The sequence below is a fragment of the Castor canadensis genome, chromosome 11 (assembly GCF_047511655.1).
Source record: "Castor canadensis chromosome 11, mCasCan1.hap1v2, whole genome shotgun sequence".
Lineage (NCBI taxonomy): Eukaryota > Metazoa > Chordata > Mammalia > Rodentia > Castoridae > Castor > Castor canadensis.
This window is the reverse complement of record NC_133396.1, coordinates 90,844,235-90,858,654: the sequence shown is the minus strand read 5'-3', so window position 1 is coordinate 90,858,654 and position 14,420 is coordinate 90,844,235. Positions and strand designations below refer to the sequence as shown.

The 14,420-nt window shown below is 40.8% G+C and overlaps 1 protein-coding gene across 15 annotated transcripts in view; it reads left to right on the top strand.

Moving 5' to 3' along the window:
* Positions 1-2,661, top strand: part of Prrc2c (proline rich coiled-coil 2C) — a 90,147-nt gene extending 87,486 nt beyond the window's left edge. For 11 of the 15 annotated variants that reach the window (XM_074047494.1, XM_074047492.1, XM_074047490.1 and 8 more), the window contains one exon: positions 676-2,661. In XM_074047494.1, coding sequence (XP_073903595.1) covers positions 676-933 — 258 coding nt within the window. In that variant the 3' untranslated portion in view covers positions 934-2,661. Of the gene's footprint in view, positions 1-190; positions 244-675 lie in introns of all 15 variants that reach the window. The other 4 variants (XM_074047502.1, XM_074047501.1, XM_074047496.1 and 1 more) reach the window with 2 other exon arrangements.
* The last annotated feature ends 11,759 nt before the right edge of the window (positions 2,662-14,420 follow it).

Genomic DNA, 14,420 nt, shown 5'->3' with positions numbered 1-14,420 from the left:
AGAAGCTTAAGATTTAATCTATGTATGTTACAGTGGTATAATTTGCAGAGTAACGTAAGTATTTTCTTTGGGGCACATAGTCAATGAAACTAAGAAATTATTTTACCCGCTCAGAATGTGGTAGGAGCTATCAGAACTTAGTGATCCAGTGAAGTTGTAGTTACTAATTTCTGATGCTCTTCCCCTGCAGAAGAGAGCTGTGGGAAGAGGACTCAGCCACAAGACATTTGGTCCTAGGTGTTGGTAATGCCACAATATAAGTGCTTCCTTTTCATTTTATTGTAGACCACATATTGATAGCAGTTTTAAGTGTTACATGTATGTTTTCAAACTTGCAAGCAGCCTCCCTGAGTAAAATTTGATATCAATAAGCTGTTCTAGAAAAAGATACAAACCAGCAGCAATTTATATTTTACTTATAAGAGAGCAGACTCTGGAAAGATGGTGGGAGGTGGTCTTGTTTCAAATGTTTAAAAAAAATCACATGAAATGTTTTCAAAGATAGGAAGAAGTCTGTGCATTAAAAGCTGAAAGATCAATGAGGTACTTTTAGCTTGGGCCAAACCAACTTGGGGAAAACTGATTTGTGATTGGTAAAAGAATTTGCATTAAGATTGATTTGACAGGCTCTGGTAATACTACAGTATTTTCAATTATTGTTTCTCATTTTTTAAGGCAAAACAGAGAGCAGAGGTTCTTCAGTCCACGCAACGGTTCTTCTCTGAGCAGCAACAGAGCAAACAGATAGGAGGCAAAGCCCAGAAAGTGGACAGTGATTCAAGTAAACCTTCTGAAACACTGACTGACCCTCCTGGTGTCTGTCAGGAAAAAGTAGAAGAAAAGCCACCCCCTGCACCCACTATAGCCACCAAACCTGTTAGAACTGGACCAATCAAACCTCAGGCGATCAAAACCGAAGAAACAAAATCTTAAAGGCTATGGTTTATTGCAGGGTATTGGGGGAGGGGGGTATAGGGAGAATGAAGTCAGATAATGCCAGGAGCCACGGGGTTAAATGGTCTGTGACATTATTCTTTCTAGAGCTTGGAGATGCACAAGGGACATAGGAGCAATTTACACTGACAAACAGCTGCTGCACCAGTTAAAATGAGGCTTTGCAAGCTTTCACCTAACTATGTAACATTTGCTCAGTTGATGGCCATGTATCTTCAGTCAGAATTTATATACAAAATGTGCACATATTCCTTAAGTGCATACAGTTTAGATCTAAAAACCTTTATGATTAGATGAAACACCAGAAATAGGGGGAAAATAATAACCACAGAGGAATAGATTAGCCTGAGCAGTGTGGCAGTCCCAGCTAATACATCAGATGTGGTTTCTTTGCTTCCTAACATTCTTTGGGTGTGATTATGGTGTTTGTAGGTTTGAAAGTAAACTGAAGATAATGGTGCTAGAAAGAGGAGCCTTATTTTTTATTATGGCAGCTTGCTATTTTTGTAGTGTGGTGATTGGGTTGAACACAATCAACGTACAGTAGTAACTGATCTCCCCTACTTCCTGGATGAGTGAGCAGATGATTAAATATTAATGTCAGCATCCTTGAACAGATGCAAATGAGCAGTGTTTGACTACTTAGTGCTGCTGTCTGAAATGATGCTGTGTTTTGATTGTGGTCTAAAGCTTTGAAGTGCTGCTTAGCATCCTTCCGTGGAGTTCTTGCTATTCAAACAGGACAGATTTGGTAAAGTCCTAGTTAGGTTGAGTCTTGCTTGCCTTCATTTGGTCATCTTTGTATGACTCCAGTGGTTGGGGGGTTGGGGTTACCCTCTCTCCCCTGGCTTTTTTTTTTTTTTTTTTAAACGGTTTTTTAGCTGATGTTCATTAAGAGAGTACTTAGAACTGCCACCAATGAAAGGAAATACTGTCTAAGAAAGTGCATTTCTTTAAAGAGCTGTGTCATACCATCCTTTGGGCCCTCTGCTGGAAAAGTAGAATCAAGTCTCAAATAATGCCTTTTTAATTGTATCCTCTAGTATTATAGATGTAGGACAGTACTGTATCATACCTCTGTGAATGTAAAGTATCTTGCACCTGCTTTATGATACGTAGTAGTGACTGTGCTTTATCAGAGCTGTTTTTAATGATGTTACTCTAGAATGTTTTCTTTCTAAATGATGATTGAGAAGCTAATAAAAAAAATGGTGCCAGGTACCACAACAGTAACAGAAAATTGCTGTTTTCTGGAGTTTTGTTTTTTTTACTTTTTCACTTTTTTTGTTGTTGTTTTGGTTTGGTTTGGTTTGGTTTTTTTGTTGTTTTAATGGAGTGTGCTAGATGTCTCTATAATTTTGTTCAGATGACTGCAGAACTTGGAAAAGCTGTTGCTGCTATTGATGCATAACATACTGCTATTATTGGTCTTTTTATATAAATATAAATATATATATATATATACATATATATATAATTTGAATTTTTGGAAACTTTAGCTGTGCTGTCAACTTTGGAAAAAAGTATCCCGGTTTACTGTGTTGAGTTGGCATTGTACAGAAATTAATAGCCATATTGGTCTAGAAACGTTAAACTTAATTTTTTTTTTTCCATTTGTACAGGGGTAACGCACTGTATTAAATATGTAAGGTCTTATCTACGTGGGTTTGATTACAGAAACTAATAAAGTATTCTCTAAATAATGAACTGTGGCACTTCTAATCAATTCCTGAAATCTGAAACAAGACCTGTCATGTACCAACAATAGTGCTCAAGAGTACATTATGTTCTAAGAAAAGGTAATCATCCAGCAGTTGATTTCTGCCTTTCAGGAACACTAAAGCTTACTCACTCAAAGTCAGCATTGTCCTAGATGATAACAGTCATGGCCCTGCTCTCAGAGTAGTCAAATTTAGAATTGAAAACAGTCTTATCAAAGAGGAATCTTGCTGATCCAAAGCACCAGATACAGAAAAGTTTTGCCACTTTGAAGGGAGGGGAGTAGAATTCAAAGGTCCAAAAATAGATAAGAGTATGTTACATTTGTATTTTTTATAATCTCATGTATTCATAAACGTTCTCACCTGCTCAGGTGGTATGTCTGTCATTTAGCCAGTTGTAATTGCTTATTCTCATGTCCAAAGCACATGGCTTCTAGGCCGAGCTTTCGCAAAACTGGTCATTCAGTCACTAGTGGTATCTGTGCCTTCTTTATTTACAGATACTGTTCTTTGTTTGGTGGGCCTGGGGTTTAAACTCAGGGCTTTGTACTTGGAAAGCAGGTGCTGTACAGCTTGGACCACACCTCTAGTCCATTTTGCTGTGGTTATTTTGGAGATGGAGTCTCATAAACTACTTGCCCAAACTGGCCTCAAACCATGGTCCTCTCAGTCTCAGCCTCACCAGCTAGCTAGGATTAAAGGCGAGAACCATCTTAAACATTTAATGCTAATATCTTAACCTAGGCTTGCTTTTTTTTAAAGTGTCCTTTAAATTAAAAACTTTGCTTATTGCGAGGGATTAGGGTAGGAGTATGATGGGTAAGATTGGAAATACAAACTGTACAGAGAGCACTATTGTCACCATTTCACATATTTCCCTTCTTACCAAATCATTTCCATTGTCCTATTTTTCGTATTCTGGTCTTTAAATATCCTAAATTTTAGGATCTAAAAGGTCACCAACTATATAGTTTTTGCATTATCCTCATTACCAGGCCATCAGGTATGTGCTACTTGGTGGTATTAACATAAAATACCAACCTTTCCCTAGCATCTACAATGGAAAAGTGACAACAAAAACATCCAATGAAAGCACGGTATTGGTGTAAATATTTCTCTGCAGTTTGTTCATGCTGATCTTGTCTCTGGCTTTTCCGCATACAAGATACCCGAAAGATGTTGCCGTTAACAGTAGATTAGGTCACATAACCTGAAAATTCTTTGCCCCTTGACCTGTTCTGGTTAGATGGGAGAGGGAGTCCAGGTCTTTGTCCTTAGTTAATAACAAATATGGTTGAGAGAAAAGAGTGATTGGAGGAGTAGAGTTGGGGAATGAAAGGAGGGTGTAGTTTTCAAAGTCCTTTAGGTGTTTTTATGATGCAAATTAGAAAAAGTATACCTCACCTTCACATAGTAATAATTCATTTTTCAGCAACTCCTATATTCGTCTTGTTTCCACAAAAAAATTGGTGCAAAAGATATGTGGTCTATTTCTGGGATCAACACTTGTAGAGGAGAAAAGGCAGGATTGGACAGAGTGAGGAACTGAACTAAGATGCTAATGAAACAAAGGCTTCGGTCTGAGATGCTGTAGAAATTTGTGCTTCTTCAGAATTTTGCAGTTAAATTGCCCCAGGATGGGAGGAGGGCATGTGCTGCTCAGCTGAGGGCAATTCCAGATAACAAAAATTCAGGGAGAATCAGAGCCAACACTCCCCAGCAGCTGGGAAGATGTCTTGGCTCATAAGGGGATCTAAGTAGCAACTACAGCATTCACGACACTCCACCCTGTCACTGCCCGGGTGAACTAGCTTCATACAATAAGATCTGGGAGTAGCTTCTGCAGATTCTGTTTGGTCTCTTGTCATGAAGAATTAAGATTCGTAGGTAAAGTGTAGACCCTGCCGTTGCAGCTGGTCTCCAAGCCACAACTGATAATCCTTTCCTCCTACATACATATTCAAGGTTTCCTTTACCCTCAGCTTGTACTTTTGCTGGTCTAGATGGTTTATGGTCAGCCTAATTTCTGAGAGGGTGTAAGCCAAGTGGAATAAATCAGGCAGAAAAGGCTAATAATGTCACATGTTCTCAAATTATGTGCAATCTAAAAAAGACCTAAGAAGTGTAGAGTAGAATAGTTTTTGCTAGGGGCTAGGAACAGTAAGAGGGTAGATAATGGTACAGGGTACAGTTGCACAGGAGGAATAGCTTTTAACATTCTGTAGTGCAGTAGGGTAGCTAGAGTTGAAACAAGTATTTCAAGGTAGCTAGTAGAGATGATGTTGAATGTTCCCAAAAGAAAGATACTAGGTTGAGAGGGGATTCAAGAATGATATATTTGATACATTGTATGAACTTTTGTAGATGCTACAATGTACCCCCACCCAGCACAATAATGAAAAAGACACTAAATGTTTGAAGTGATGGATATACCAATTACCCTGAGCTGATCATTGCACATTGCTTATAGCAAGCTGGTGCTAAGAGGTGACTGCACTTACTGTCTTGCTCATTGGTGCTGAGAAGGGAAACTCTCCAAGGAGAGCAGAAGCACCTGCATTTTTATATTCCCAAGCCCCAAAGGGATCTCCACTGGAAGCTAGTGACCACCCCAAGAATCAGTGTGGGTCCTGGAAGCTGGTTGGGACATGAACATAGACCTAGGGACAGATTAATGAGGTGTGATGTGCAGACCTCACTACAGAGGAAGCATCCTTTTGGGATGCTTCTCTGGGAAGAGGAATGAGACCAGGTGTATGTGAATACCAGCAGTGGGCTGAAACAAAAACACACATGGTTAGGTTAGGGCACACAGGTGACTCAGTGCTATGCCTCGCTCTCCCCTCTCCACCCCATTGCAGACTGCTTCCAACTGGCAATTGGTGGAAACGTAACCTCTCCTTGGGTACTTCCCACACCCCCATGTAACTAGCAGAGTGCCACTGGTGCAGGGAGCATCCAACTGAATGGTTCGTGGGCTCAGCTGATGGGAACAGCTTAAGGTCCTGCCTAGAGAAAGCACTGGCAGGAATTCAGCCCAGTACCAGTCAGGAGAACACTGCATGCCTGGGGAAAGGCAGGATGAGACACAATCTCCAAACAGCCCTCTGATCTAATATGTTTTGACTTTAGACAGAAAATGATTCCCTATTCTCCTTTCCCCCCACTTTGTAAACCACCCTCGGGATAAAACGAAGCACCTCAATCCTCTAGCTTCTCAGCAAGGAAGAAATATTGACCTGTCTTGTTTTATTCTCTGCTTGTCACACTTCTCATACTTTTATCCCATATACTTTTCCTCTTTCCTATCTTGTATACTCTCTTTTTTCTTTCCCTGTTCCCATTTTTCATTATTTACCAATATTTTGACCTTCACTCATTTTTAAATTCCTACTTTACCCTAAAGTATTTTAGCTCCTTTCTTTTCTATCTTTATTGGGGTATTGTTTCCATTTCTTTTTTGCTATATCTAAAATATCTGGTTTGTTTTTTAGCTATGTTTGTTTCCATGGCCTGCCTGCTTTCCTCTGAGTGATAGTGGAGATTGAGTTCTCAAGAGAAGGCTGCTTTCTAAGAAAACCACCATTTAGGGTTGGAGGTGTGAATCAAGTGGTAGAGCACTTGCCTAGTTAGGATGAGGCTCCACGTTCAAACCCCAGTAACACCAAAAAGGAAGAGGAAGAAGAAAAAGATCCCCATTTAAAACAGAAAGATGCACAAATGCAGCATAGAAATACAGGAAATAGGGGCCAGGCCAGGCAAAAGCATGAGACCATATTTGAAAAATAAAAAGGCCTGGAGGCATGGCTCAAGTGGTAAAGTGCCTTTCTAGCAAGCACAAGACCCTGAGTTCAAACCCCAGTCCTTCCAAAAACAAAAAACTATGACATGATTAAGAGACCAAACTTAAACATCTTTGGTATAGAGGAAGGAACTAAGAAACAAGAAAGTCAATGAAATTATAGCAGGAAATTGCCCAAATCTAGGGGAAGATGTGGACACTCAAGCATAGAAGACAGAGCCCCAAGTGGACATGATCAAAAAAGAATCTCTCCATGTAACATTACATTTAAAATGCCAAGGGTACAGAACAAGAAAAGAATTTTGAAAACTGTAAGTGTCAAGTTGCTGACAAAGGCTAACTCATCAGAATTACTTTAGGCCTTGCAGCAGAAACCCTAAAAGCCAAGACTGCATGGAATGATACATTTCAAGCTAACCATGATTCCTATATTCAGTAACGTTATCTTTTTTTTTTTTCTTTTTTGTGGTAGGACTGAGGTTTGAACTCAGCATTTTGCACTTGCAAAGCAGATGCTCTACTGCTTGAACCACATCTCCAGTCCATTTTGCTCTGATGGAGTCTCATGAACTGCCCAGGCTGGCCTCAAACTGCAATTCTCATCTCAACTTTCCAAGTAGCTAGGATGATAGGCATGAGACACCACAGTGCCTAGCTAGTGCTTGAATTCTTAACCAGAGCAATAAGGCAAGAGAAAGAAAAAGGGATGCAAATAGGAAATGAAGTCAAATTACCTGTGTTTAGAAATAATATAATCCTAAAACTCCACCAGAAAACTACTAGCTCTTATAAACAATTTATAGAAAAGTAACAAGATATAAAATCTAAATAACAACCTTGCTAAAGAAGTCAGAAAAACAGTCTCATTCACAATACCATAAATAAATTAGGCATAAACTTAACCAAAGTTGTTTAAAGACCTCTACAATGAAAACTATAAAGCACTGAAGAAAGAAATTGTAGACAACACTAGAAGATGAAAAGATTCCCCACACTCAGGGATCAGCAGAATTAATACTGTGAAAAAAAAAATAGCCTATCACTGAAAGTGATCTATAGATTCAGTAGACTCCCCATCAAAATTCCAATGACATTCTTCATGGAAATAGAAAAAACAATCCTAAAATCCATATAGAAGCACAAAGACCCCAAATGGCCAAAGCATCCTGAGCTAAAAGAGCAATGCTGGAGGTATCGCAAAACCTGACTTCAACCCAGACATAAACCCATACACGCAGCTACAGCCAACTGATCTTTGACAAAGGAGCCCAAAACATGATGGAAAAAGACAGCCTCTTCAACAAATGTGGCTGGGAAAACTAGATATCCATATGTAGAAGGCTGAAACTAGATCCCTGTCTCTCACCCTGAAACAAAATCAACTCAAAGTTGATCAGAGACCTTAATATAAAGCCTGAAACTTTGAAACAACTAGAGGAAGTAGTAGGAAATACACTGGAACATAAAGGCATAGGGAATGACTTCCTAAACAGAACTCAAAAGGCTCAGCATCTAAGAGAAACAGTGAACAAATGGAACTGCATCAAAGTAAGCTTCTACACAGCTAAAGAAACAGTCACTACACCCAAAAGACAGTCCACAGAATGGGAGAAAATCTTTGCCAGCTATTCATCCAATAAGGGACTAATACCCAGAATCTATAGGGAACTCAAAAAACTCAGCCCCCAAAGAATCAACATTCCAATGAAGAAATGACCACATTAATTAATCAGGGAATTCTCAAAGGAAGAGGTACAAATGGCCAGTAAATACATGAAGTGTTCAGCTTCCCTGGCTATAAAAGATGCAAATCCAAACTACATTAAGATTTCATCTCACCCAGTTAGAATGGCCATATCCAAGGACAAAAACAACAACAAATGCTGATGAGAATATGACAAAACAGGAACCCTTAAACACTGTTGGTGGGAATGAAAATTAGTACAACCATTATGGAAAGCAGTATGGAGATTCCTCAAAAAGCTAAAGATAGAACTGCCATATTATCCAGTGATACCACTCCTGGGCATCTATCCAAAAAAACATAAGTCAAGATACAATAGACACCTGTTCACTGATATTCATCGCAGCATTATTCACAATAGCCAAGCTCTGGAAACAACCCAGATACCCTACCACTGATGAATCAATCAAGCAAATGGTATACATACACAATAGAGTTTTATTCAGTCATAAGGAATAATGGCATGTGGTTTGAAGGTAAATGGATGCAACTGGAGGACATAACATGAAGTGAAGTGAGCCAGCCCCAGAAGACAAGCTGCATGTTTTCTCTGATACATGGAAGACAGATACAAAAGATAAACATACACACAAAAACAAGCACAATCATATACAAACTCATATGTAGAACATTAATAGTGGAACTACTGTATGGAACTCGGAAGGAGGGAAAGGAAAAGAGAATGATACAGCATCAGTAATACTGTAAAACATAAGATCTGTGAAGATAGAGAATATAAGGATATGTATTAAAAAGCTGTTGAAAATGGGGTATGGGAGGTAAAGGGGAAAGGTAGAGTAATGGAAGGGGTTAATCAGACCAAAGTAAAGTATACTTACAGTAGGGATACATTTGAACATCGACTTAAATATTAATAACCAAAGATAGGACTGTAAAATAGGTACAGTATGTGGGGAGGGTACTTGAGGGGAGAGTGAAGAAAGGAGATTAAGGTGAGGGAATATGGTTGATGGGCTTCATATATGAAATAGAATAAAGAAACCTCTTGCAATTGCTTCAAGTGTGGTGGGGAAGAGGTTGAGGGGAAAGACAGTGGGGGTGATGTAATAAATGTATAATATAAGCCTATTTGGAATTGTCACAATGAATTCTCCCTGTACAACAAATAAATCCTAATAAAAAATTTTTAGAAAATAATGCCTGACTTCAAACTATTCTAAGAGCCATCAGAACAAAAGACAGCATGGTATAGATACAAAACAGACATGTACAGCAATGGAATTAAATAGAAGACCCAGAAATAAATCCATGCAGTGACAGTCATCTGATTCTTAACAAAGGTGTCAAAATATTCATTGGAAAAAAGAGCCTCTTTAACAAATGGTGCTAGGAAAACTGGATATCTATATGGATATCCATATGGAGAAGACTAAAACTAGGTCTTGATCTCTCACTCTCCATAAAAACAACTCAAAATAGTCAATGACCTTAATTTAAGACCTGAAACTTTCCCAAGCTTATAATGCCTGCTGCTATACAAAAAGCCTCAGCCCTCCCCACAGAGGACAGCCACCACTGAACTTCCCAGATGCTGGTGCCCTTTTTAGCAGTGTATTCCTTGACCCTTTGGTGAAGGGAGTGTCCTCAGGGTTCTCCCACAGAACATATACCATTGGTTGGTTCCCTGCCTCTACACTGCATATCTGCTCTAAAGTGCTCAATTCTGAGCCTTTTGATCCTTTCTTCCACCAACCATCTGTTCTGAAATTTCTACTCCATTTAATGCAAGACACCCCTTACTTGAAGTTTCCAAGAGCCATCATAGTGGCATGTGAGCACCATCTCTTCCTTGAGAAGTTAAAATATGTATCAAGAGTGTTTTCATCCATCACCCCAAATCCAGTATTCTCAGGATCCAGTCCCATGTGAACAATATGTACACACACACACACATGCATACATGCACACACATGCATGTGTTCATACATACAACTGGCCCCTGCTGATACAGGTCAGCCAGATGTTGCATCTGCTTGTTGAATAGCCCCTTTCCCCCTGTAGCAGGCCTAGTACTTTCCTGAAGGTTTTTGTGGTGATTTGATCATAGATGTTGGTTTAACAGCTAGAAGGGATATCCCAAGAGAAACATATATTCCCTTATAAGATCCTGGACTCTGCAGTATCCTCAATCATGAGGAGTGCTTGTTTCCAATAGGTGGGACTAAGCCACTTCTGTAGGCCCAGAGAGCTTAGGGGCTTCAAAGGGTTCAAGATTTCCAAATGTATCAATCTACAAGTCTTTGTCTCTCTCTTTCAGGATCCAATTCTTCCCAGCCTTGCTGGGACTAAGAATGCAGCCTTCTCTGGGATGCTACTTTTATAATTAAGCCCTCAGCTTCATCTTCAGCTTTTATGCCCATTGGCTAATCTGTTTCAATGCTGCCAAGGAGACTTCTGACATTCTCATCTCACCATCAATTGCTGATTGACATCCCAATTTTTTGTTTTTCTCAAATCCATCTGCAGCATTAAACAAGATACATTGTTCTCATAATTATCACCTCCCCTGAACCTCAAAAACTTGAGAGTTTGCACCTGTCAGTTCAGTCTCTCCCAACATATCCCTCCCAATTTACCATCAGTTTGAATAGCTGAGGGCTGTTATTTCTCCACTTACCATAGGCGAGGGGATCCTCTTTGCCTGGTACAACAGTGCTAAAAACTTCTGTTTAGAATCTGCTTCCTCAAACTCCTGCTGGTACCAAGTGTGTTAGATCAAGTTCCCTGAGATAAATGCTGAAATGAAGATTTTATGCAGAAAGTTCACTGGGAAGGAGGGTGCTATCTGTATCATCTGTGAGAGAATGAAGTAGGATTAGACAGAGGGAGGAGTTGAACTGTGTACAGTTACAATAAAGGTCTCACCTGACCCTAAAGACAGCCCTGGAACTGGGAGGATCTTTAGATCATCCCAAATTAAGGCAAGGGGGCTGAGTCTTTGAAGGCTCATATGGGCCAGTCATTGTTTGCTGGATGTTCTTTGTCTATAGGGGAAGAGCATGGACCCAGGTCTTCAGATAAGAGACATCAGCCACCAGCAGGCCCAGCAGCTGGGAAAAGGAGTGCCCTAGCCAGGAAGAGGACCTGGATGACACACCACAGCATCTGCTCAACATACTGTATTAGATGTTGAGTTAGCTAGATACAGAATTGAACGCAGCAGACAAAACCCACACACATTTCTACATTTTAAATGCAGTAATCAGGGAAGGCATCGTTTTGCCGATGGCATTGAGCAAAGACTTGAAGGAAGACAAGGAACACATCATGCAGATATTTGGAGAAAGAATATTCCAGGCAGAGATAACAGCAAATGCAATGACCTGACTTGAAGAGGCAGTGACCCTGGATAAGGGAACTATAAGGCCAGATGGTTGGAACAGAAGGAGGAAAAGGGAAAGTAGTAGGAGTTGAGCAATCAGAGAAATTGGTGGTAAAGGAAGAGGGCAGATTATATTAAGCCTTGAAATACTGTAAGTTTTTTTACTTTTACCTTTTTTTCTTTGGTAGTACACTAGGATTTGAACTCAAGGCCTCACACTTGCTAGGCAGGTGACTTGAGTCACTCCACCAGCCCCTGGCTTTTACTCTGAGGAAACAGAAAGTCATTGGGGAATTTGGAGCAGAGAAATAATATGACATCCTTCATTTATTTATTTATGTTTGGTGGTACTGGATTTGTACTCAAGGCTTATGTGCATGTGAGGCAGGTGCTCTACTACTTGAGCCATGCCTCCAGCCCATGTCACAACATATTTTTAAAAGATTGTTGGAACTGTGAATTGAGAAAAGACTGAAGAAGGGGCAAGGATGAAAGCAGGGGAGCCAAATAGGAGGCTTTGGCAATGATCCAGACCAAAGGTGATGGTGAGCTAGACCAGGGTGGTGATGAGAAGAGACTAGATGATTTTGGAATAAGGAAAGCTGAAAAATCCCTCTGTTGATGGGCTTAATGTGTGGGGCAGGAGAGAGTGAGAGAGAAAGTCAAACATGACTTCTTGAATTGAGGCTTGAACAGTTAAAAGGATGGGATCTCCATTAATAGAAATGGGAAGACAGCTGGTGGAATGGGTTTAGAGTTGATCAGGAGTCTAGTTTTGGACATGTCAAGTTTAAAGTTTATTTGTTAAATGGAGATACCATGTAGGCAACTGATACATTAATCTGGGTTCTAGGAAAAGAACTTGGCTAAAGAGACAAATAGATGTCATCATCTATCAATGGCATTTTATATGATGAGACTAGATGAGACCAACAGGTAAACAAATGTAGAGCATAGAAGAGATTGTAGGCCTGAACTCTGGATGTTCTCTTGTTATGAGTGCAGGGAAGCCAGAAGAAAGTTACAAAGGGACTGAGAAAGAATCACCAGTAAGGAGGAAGCAGTGGAGAACGTGGTGTCTTGGAAGTCAATGAGAAAAACATTTCAGGGAGGAGAGAGTTGTCTCCTGTTTTGAATGCTTCTGGGATGGCCTTGAACCACAATGCTCCTGATCTTTGCCTCCTGAGTAGCTGGGATTGAAGGCGTGAGCCATTTCACTCAGCAGTATTGCTCTTCTTTTACAGATAAGAAAACCAAGGCTTCTAGAGACTAAATTACTTACCCAAGATCACTCAGCTAAAAAGAGGGAACTGTACAATCAAGTCCTCTAATTTCACAGGTGTGGTGCCTCCCATCCCAACAGAAGCATTGTGAATTATCAGAAAGGAGCAGGATCAATGATTATGATGGCCCTTGGAGGAGGGATGCTCAAATTTGTTTTTTAAAATGTAGCCAATAGATATAGATCAAGATGTTATGTTTAGCTGGGCGCCAGTGGCTCATGCCTGTAATCCTAGCTACTCGGGAGGCAGAGATCGGGAGGATCGTGGTTCGAAGCCAGCTGGGAAAATAGTTTTTAAGACCCTATCTTGAAAACCCCTTCACAAGATGAAGGTCCTGAGTTCAAGCCCCAGTACTGAAAAAAAAAAGTTATGTTTACCAGTGTCTAAGCTAGTGCCTTCCTTCTGCCCAAGAGACAGAAAGAGCTTCCTTCTGCCCTCCACTCAAGACCCGACTTCTCTCTGCCACATCTGTGGGGATTTCTCGAGGCCACATTGACAGAGATAATTTGTGTCAGCTGCAACCTCCTAAGAATGCAAATTGTTCCCATTCACTAGAGTTCCTGAGAGAGACTGGCTCCAGTAGGATAAAAGATTGGAGAGGTTGATGCTGGTCATTTTCTTGGCCTTCTCCTTCTTGAGAAGGTAGAGTAACTGATCTGTGGCTACCAAATGTAATGAGAGCGTTTCTTAGCAAAATCATGAGCTGAAGTGTGGAAGTGGCTCTACACTTAGCAGACCTAGGATTAAAAGGTAAGCCTGTCGGTGTCCTCCTAAGAACAAGCCTTTCCAGCCAGGTCAGGCTGGTGAGCTCCTGTCATGGCAATTCGAGCTCCAATAATGGCAGTGTCACTCTGTAAGTATGACCCAGCATATGGCAATAGGGACTTGTCCCCTGTTTCTTTGGAGAAGGCTGCCACCCAGACAGAACTTGGGGTTACTTGGCTCTATTGCACAGAGGCATCATTTCTGAAGCCAGCCAGACCCATGTTCAGAGTGGGTCTGTGCCTCCTGGAGACACTCATTTCTCTCCTGCTCCATTTCCCCATTTGTCTCGTGGGATCATAACACAAGTAGAGATACTATGAGCATCAAATAAGGTCATATAAAGGGATGTCCCATGTCTTTGCCACATGCATACCTGAATAACTAGCCTGGCTCCAAGTCCCAGCTTTGTCTTACTCCTTCCTGGCCTTTAGAAGGTGAGGACTCAGGGAAGACACCTCTTCATGTGCTAAGGAGCCTGGTGAGGAAAAGGCTTCACTGGAGTGGCACCATTAGAGGAGAAGCAGCATAGGACAGAGCCTGCTGTGCATTCTGGGAGAATCAGATCACCTGTCTGGGCCTCCCTTTCCTCAGCCCTTCCATCGGGTTGTAAATAGCTGCCCTCAGCTTCCTCATTGCATGATTGTAACAACCATGTCTGTTTAATCCAAACAGCCAGTTTGAAGAGCCATCCTCTTCCCTCATTCACTGGGGCAGGTGTTTAAGCAAATACCTACCACTTGCCCAGAGAGGAGGACAGTGGGGATGGGGTCCAGGCTGTTGTTGGGAAGATATGATGAGAATATGGTAG